Genomic DNA, 7653 nt, shown 5'->3' on the forward strand with positions numbered 1-7653 from the left:
AGCCTCACAAGAGTCCGCAATATCAGGGTCCCTTCAGCAGAATCTTGCTGGCATGAGCATTAGTATCTAGGTTTGGTGGCTGATGATGGGATGGACACCCGAATAGGGTAGTCTCTGGATAGTCCATCCTTTCATCTTAGCTCTAAATTTTGACTCTGTACCTATATAGGAGCCGTGTTTGCTAACGGGCAGCCCAGCAAACACTCCCCACCCTACCCCAGGGTTATGAATCATTGTCGCAGTAGGGAAGGATGGATATCGGAGGAAGGGGGAGGTCCTGTACCGAGGTCCAGTCAGTCCGAATCTGCCACTCGCTGCAGATCTTGAGCTGGCAGGTGCTGGTTGTCTCTGGCTTCTCCAGGTGCTGGCAGCGGTAGGGCTGCACCGTCAGGCTACGGTTGGCATACACCTGGCGGCACAGGACCTGGCGGTGCTGCATGCCCAGGCCACAGGTCTTGCTGCACTCGGACCACTCCCCGATGTCCCAGCTGGTTCATGGAGTGGGTTGGGGTGGACAGAGAGGGGAGATGGGTTAACACAATCACTGGGTGGGGAGGAGCCCTCTTCCCGGAGCAGCGTCTAAATGCCCTGTGATTGTAAGAGAGCTGGTTGGGCATGCTGTTTACCGTGACTAGACTGCCCAGATTCTTGCTGTACACAGTTATCAAAAGAGTGAGACGGCACAGATGATTTCTATTTAGTGATCAAAGCAGAACCTCTCAATGACACCCCCAAATTAGCTTCATTTCCTTATAATGCTAACCCACTTGGGAGCTGAGAGATCTACAGCCAGGGTGTCTTCTACTGCCTGTCATCTCATGGCCAATCTCGGCAATTAGTGAACGAAACATGATTAGATGTTCAGTATATATTTGGATAAAAATGACATTTTTTTTTAATTCTAAGGATAAAGCTTTGACCTTTTAGGACATGTCCTAATCCATCTAAGGCTATCTCATTTATCATTCCACAACCCATTGCCAACCTCTCTCGGACACACCTCCTGACTCCTCCATGCCGACTTGGCACCGTCTGTATACTCAGCTCACAGCTGAGCTTCCTTACTGGGTTCTCACTCCTATGACCTCCCTGTGTTCCTGGATGGGTTTCCTGGCTAAGCCTGTTGATTGTTTCAGACCATCAGTTCCTCTAGAAAGGCAGGCAGGCTTGCTGAGGGGCTTGTATCCTACACACAGACCCAGTCAGTGTCTGCACATCACATTTAGATGGGGTTAAAAATCCAAATGCATCTGTGACTAAGTCATGGCTGCCAACCAGAAGGGACCTGGTGAGAGATAACCAGGGAGACCTCTTACAAGGCTGGGCAGGGGAAAAGGTTGCAGGGCTCCTCCTCTGGGGTCGGCTTCATGCTGGAGTCACAGTAGCTCTCGGGAACCTCCTCGTGTGTGGTTCTGTGCACACAGCGGAAGATAGGGTACTGCGATCCTGTAATGACAAGGAAGATGGCTGAAGGCCGGCCCACACCCTGGGATACTGGGCTGTGGTAAAGATGAGCAGTCAGTGAACACATGTATATATGTACACACACATGCACATACATGCATGTGCACACAAATGCACACACAGAGACAGTAAAAGAACTCACTAGTTAATGGGGTGTGCATAGGGTGGGCACAAACAGAAACTTTCCCAAGATTCTCTGGAGGTGTCAGTGAGAAAATGCCCTGCAGGGTCTGGCTGGAGAGAGGGAGAGAGAGAGAGAGAGAGAGAGAGAGAGAGAGAGAGAGAGAGAGAGAGAGAGAGAGAGAGAGAAATGGGCAGGCTTGGGTGTGGCTGTGCACACGTGTCAGGGAAGGGGGCTGTCCACCAGCCTCGCACGGAATAAACTGGCCTGCTAGGCAGGTACATAGGCGCATACAAGGGGTTGAAGCAGAAGAGATTCAAGACTTAAAGAGCAGCTGCCTTTGTAACACATTTCCCATGACCCAACAGTGTCCCGATTCAGGTGCTCGGTCTTTTTTTTTTTTTTTTTTTTTTTTAGATTTATTTATTTATTTTGTGTATATGGGTACACTGTAGCCGAACAGATGGTTGTGAGCCTTCGCCATGTGCTCGTTGGGTATTGAATTTTTAGGACCTCTGCTTGCTCCGGCCCAAAGATTTATTTATTACTATATCTAAGAACTCTGTAGCTGTCTTCAGACACGCCAGAAGAGGGCATCAGATCTCATTACGGGTGGTTGTGAGCCACCAAGTGGTTATTGGGATTTGAACTCAGGACCTTCGGAAGAGCAGTCAGTGCTCTTACCCACTTCGCAGTCTTTTTAGCATCCACCTGTTTCCCATGAGGCAGAGCTTCCCTGGACAGGTCAGTTCTGGTTCACCTCACTAGACCTCAGTAACACCTATCAGAGGTCTAAGCTTGTAGTGCTTTTCCAGAAAGCTAGTAACTGCTTCATGTTTTTGTTTTGAATACACTGACTAGTTTCATTGCCTTAATAAGGACAAACAATTTTCTATAAAAATCCAGTTAAGGGTAATTTCTAGGTCTCAATTCTATTTTGCCTTTCTCTCTGCTGCCACCTGCTGGCAGAACTTGAGTGTTACTAGAGGTCATTATGAAACTAGGCCAACACACAACTCCTCCTAGGAAGAGCATTGCCATTCATTTAAAACTATGCATATCTGTGCTTCTAACTGGTTAAGCTCCCCCCTCCCCCAAGAACTGTAACTCACCACAGTTTTAATTGTACCAGGCTAACTTTTTTCTTTTAAAGTTTCTTTAAGAAAAAACCTTTTTAAATTAACTTTGTTCTTAGACAGTTTTATATACATACATACATACTACATAATTCGTTCTGATTACTTACATTTTGTACCCTTGTTATCATCTGCACCCTACAGGGAATCCACACCTGGTACTATAAACCTGGTTAAAAACCCACGGCTGAGAAGCTGTTGGCTCTAGGGGAACCCACTTCTGTTGCAGTGATGGGGATCTAGTCTAGCTGCCCTGTAAACACTTGCGTTCACACCCATTTGTGACTCTCTGTGCCACTCAGAGAAATGTCCCTCTGCCCTGGATGGCGGTGGATGCTCAGACACACAGCTGGCAAGAGACTGAGAGTATGAGACGGTCCAGAGCACAGCCACGACTTTTTTTATTTTCAAGACAGGGTTTCTCTGTGTAGCCTTGGCTGTCCTGGAACTCACTCTGTAGACCAGGCTGGCCTCGAACTCAGAAAACCGTCTGCCTCTGCCTCCCTAGTGCTGGGATTAAAGGCGTGCGCCACCACGCCCGGCTCAGCCACGACTTTTAATACAAGTGCCTCAATGTCATCCATCATAGATGCGGGGCAGGGATCCTTCAGGCTGGCCTCGTGCGATTCCCTGAGCCACAAATGTGACAGTCTGTGAGAGAGTTTTGAATCTGAAATAATCATTTGTTGAAATTACTGTGTCCGTAAATATGTACATGTAGCTATAACCTAAGACCATTATTTAATATGTTCCAATTAAGTCCAACTGTTAAGTGAGTTAAAAGCAATTGTGACTATAAAATTAATAGCAAAAAAAAATCCTGTTTTGGTATTAAATTTTGTTAAGCAACATGCCTATATCCCTTACATAGGATATATTTTTATTTAATATTTTTAAGATTGATTTTTTTGTGTGTGTGTATGAGTATTTTGGCTGCATGCATGTCAGTGCGTGATATTTTTGTACAGTGGCTACAGAGGCTGGATGACAGTGTCAGGTCCCCTGGAATTGGAATGACAGACTCTTGTCAGCAGCCATGTGGCTGCTGGAAATTGAATCTGGGTCCTCAGGAAGTTAAGCAGATAGTGCTCTTAACTGCCGAACCATCTCTCCAGCTCCAGGAGATACTTTTAAATTAAATTCAACCAACATTAAGCACGCTGTGCTAAGTTACAAAGATGAATAAGACCCAGTCCACAGCCTGCAGTGTACATTTGAAACTCAGCTATTAGAGGATTAGGTAAAGTTCTTAGGTAGCCTGTTCCTTTCCCTCTAGACCGTGTGAGTCTAACTTTTCCACTTACAGCTTTGTGGACTGAGAAGCTAAAATAAGGTACCCCAACTGCTTGGCACTCACAGAAGGGAAACCTAATACACACAGCACAGATGATATAGGATACTGTAGGAATGCTCTGTGCCTGGAAAGATGGATCTTGCTTGGGGTTGTCTGGCAGATGGCCACTGCCTGCCTCTCCTCCCATTTGACTGCTCTTACACGCACTGCTCATTGTCCATGGTCCAGCTCCATGGAAAGGTACCAAGCAGACGAAATGAGAGACTCTTTGTCTCTCCGAGTCTGAGAAAATGGCAGCTTGATAACTTCTGCTTCTGGTGACTGCAGTGTTTCTCTGTGTAGCCTTGGAACTCACTTTGTAGACCAGGCTGGCCTGGAACTCAGAAATCCGCCTGCCTCTGCCTCCCGAGTGCTGGGATTAAAGGCGTGCACCACCACTGCCCGGCTTGGGTTAGCTTTAGTATCTGCAGAAGGTGGTACTGTCACTTAGCATGTCTCCTCCAGTGATTCCTCTGGTTGCCAACAACCAAGGCCAGGGTGTAGGGGCAGATGCTGCCGGGGCTCAGGCAACAGGATAAACTTGAGACCAGTTGTCCAGGCTCACATCAAGGCAAACTGGTCAACACAGAAGCACAACACATTGGAAACGGAAGCAGAAACTGGGGAATGGTGTTGAGATCTGTGAGACACTATAAAGAGTTAGATAAAAGAAGTGTCAAGAAAAAAATGGAAAAAAAGAAAGGGGCACTGCTGGAGAGATGGCTCAGTGGTTAAGAGCACTGACTGCTCTTCCAGAGGTTCTGAGTTCAATTCCAGCAACCACATGGTGGCTCACAACTATCTGTAAAGGGATCCAATGACCTCTTCTGGTGTGTCTGAAGACAGTGACAGTGTACTCACATACATAAAATGAATAAATTAAAAAGAATAATCTTTAATAAAAAAGAAAGAAAAGAAAAAATTGAGTAACCCCAGACTTAGAAATACAGGAACCAAGAGAGCCCAACCAGGAGGTTGGCAGAGGTCTGGGCATTTGTGAAGGATATGTGATAATCTCTCCAGGACAGGGACCTGGGTTGTGTAGCCAAGGAGTACACAGTGGTGGCACACTTGTCACTTGTGCTGAGGGCTCAGTTTACCCACATGCCTCGTGCACCTGCCTTGCATGGCCCATGCCCTGCATGTCTGCTGCCACCACTCTTATGGGGACACAGGGTTCCAGGGGTGTCCCCCCTGTAGCCCAAGGGTGGCATGTGGTCAAAGGTAGCTATGAATGTGGCTTAAGACAAAAGTTGTAAACTTATTTACACCCCACCCCCCCAAAAAATTGAACTTGATTGTGAGGCTCATGAGCAGGAACTTTGTAGAGCACAATATTGTGGCACAGTGTCAAAGGTTGGAAATGTTTGCTGGAGGGAGCACACCAACTCCCGCTGTTTGTCACAGGGAGAGGAAGGGGAAATGTATCCAGTTATGCTTTATTTTCACCCTTCAGAAGCTCTCTGGCTTCAGAGCCAGTGCTGTTTGCAGGGTAAAGAAGAGAATGGGACCATTGTCTCAGATGCCTAGAGCAGCAAATGCCAAGTATGGGACACACAGACACACATGGGTGTGCATATGTACAGGGTACATATTTGAAATGGATCATGTGGATATTACATTTCATACTTCATATTCTGGTGTGCATGTGTGTGTGTGTGTGTGTGTGTGTGCGTGTATAGTGTAAAAAGTAAAGGCTGCCTTAGAAAAATATGATTTAGCCAGGCGGTGGTGGCACACGCCTTTAATGAGTTCGAGGTCAGCTTGGTCTACAAAGTGAGTTCCAGGACAGCCAGGGCTATACAGAGAAACTCTGTCTCGAAAAACAAAAAACAAACAAAACAAAACAAAACAAAACAAAACAAAAAAATCCTGGTTCAGCTCCCATCATCATTGTGGTGGTTCACAACCACCACTTCTAGGGGCTCTGATGCCCACTTCTGGACTCTTTGGGAACATCATACACGTGATGCACATAAACCTCTGTAGGCACATACATACAAAGTTTTTTTTTTATTTAGAAAAATAAATTCATATTCTTTATGCTCTTCACAGAGCATGGGTAAAGACAAGAATACTAAGGGTATAAGCACTCCTCTTGTGTCTCTTCTGATAGTTCATATTGTGTACATTTAAACTGTAGTAACAATGTATCAGTTTGTTCAGGAACCATCTGAGGAGCTCACACGGGAAACATCATGTGCTCACCATGATGCTGAGCACTGAGGCTACAAAGTGAAAACTTGGGGAGACATTCCGGACAACCAAGGAATGTGTCTGAAGTGTTGTGAGTTCCTGGCAAAGAGTGCTTACTTGAAACATGCAGAGTCAGGCAGGCCCCACCGTGGAAGAGACACCTGATCCGGGGCTTGGAATATATTGTGGTTAATATGGTAACCTTGGAGATTCACCTATGAGACCAGCCTCTAAGCATGTGTGTGAGGGAACTTCTAGATTAACCGAGGTAGGAAGACCCACCATAACTGTGGGCAGCTCCACTCCCAGGGGCTGGCAGAACACAAACCCTCTGATTCCTGACAGTGGACACGATGTGACCAGCTGCTCCTAGCTTCTGTTGCCATGACTTTTCCTACCACCCTACCACGACGGACCCTCACACTGCCAGCCACAAAAAACCCTTCCTATACCTTAACTTTGCTCCTTGTCAGATCTTTTGTCACAGACATGGGACTAATGGAGTCTGAAGAGTAGTGTGCTGTGCTGTCAGGTGCCCGAGGATAGTAATGGAGGGAGAGCGGGGCAGCTGGGGGAAGGCTGAAGGCACTCTGACTCTGTGGTGTTTCTCCATCACCTCTGTTACAGAACCGAGAGGGGCTTGCTGAATGACCACCTGGATAATCAGCTCTTCAGCCGGTACCTCACTATATCCATAAATCAATATCACGTGGTCTCTACACAGGGTGGGGAAGAACCTTCTGCACACATAATTCTGGATTGCAAACCACACAGTGGCAGTTTCCTCTGAGCTATCTGGGCACTGCACCAATTCCTAAGTGGCAGAAGAGTTGGAAAGGAGTCCGTTTGGATCTCAGGTTCCTTTGTCAATGCTGAGATACCCTGCTTATCTCTGTAATGCCTAGGATAAAATCTTATTAAAATGATTGTGGCCTTTTGGCAGAGTTATCGCTAGCTGTCTGGCTCTGTCAAGACACAGTCTACAGGCATCTCATTTCCCCTTACAGACCTACAATAGAAGCCAGTTCAGTCACTCTTCAGGCCACATCTCGGCTCATGTAGTCTGAGCGCAGCAAAATGGGTGCAATAAGAGCTCATACATTAATTCTCCAATTACCAGGCAGAATCAATCATTTCAGAATCATCAAGGCTTTGAGCATAAAGAATTCCAGCCACCCAGTCCTATCCTTCCACCCCCCGAATAAAAAAGAAACAAAGACTTAAATTCTAGCCCCCAAAGCCATTAGATAAGTGCTCTTTTGAAAAAGCTATCCTCAGATCCAAGACTTTCTTGGATCTGATCTCTCTCTGTCTCTGTCTGTCTGTCTCTGTCTGTCTGTCTGTCTGTCTGTCTGTCTCTGTCTGTCTGCCTCTGTCTGTCTGTCTGCCTGTCTGTCTGTCTC

The 7653-nt window shown here is 46.5% G+C and overlaps 1 protein-coding gene across 3 annotated transcripts in view; it reads right to left on the bottom strand.

Moving 5' to 3' along the window:
• Thsd4 (thrombospondin type 1 domain containing 4) overlaps window positions 1-7653 on the bottom strand; it is a 560327-nt gene that overhangs the window by 20157 nt on the left and 532517 nt on the right. For all 3 annotated transcript variants that reach the window (XM_029543546.1, XM_029543547.1, XM_021206618.1), the window contains 2 exons: window positions 1317-1446; window positions 284-488 (listed from right to left, as the gene is read on the bottom strand). In XM_029543546.1, coding sequence (XP_029399406.1) covers window positions 284-488; window positions 1317-1446 — 335 coding nt within the window. The remainder of the gene's footprint in view (window positions 1-283; window positions 489-1316; window positions 1447-7653) is intronic.

This window comes from Mus pahari, chromosome 10 (genome assembly GCF_900095145.1).
Source record: "Mus pahari chromosome 10, PAHARI_EIJ_v1.1, whole genome shotgun sequence".
NCBI lineage: Eukaryota > Metazoa > Chordata > Mammalia > Rodentia > Muridae > Mus > Mus pahari.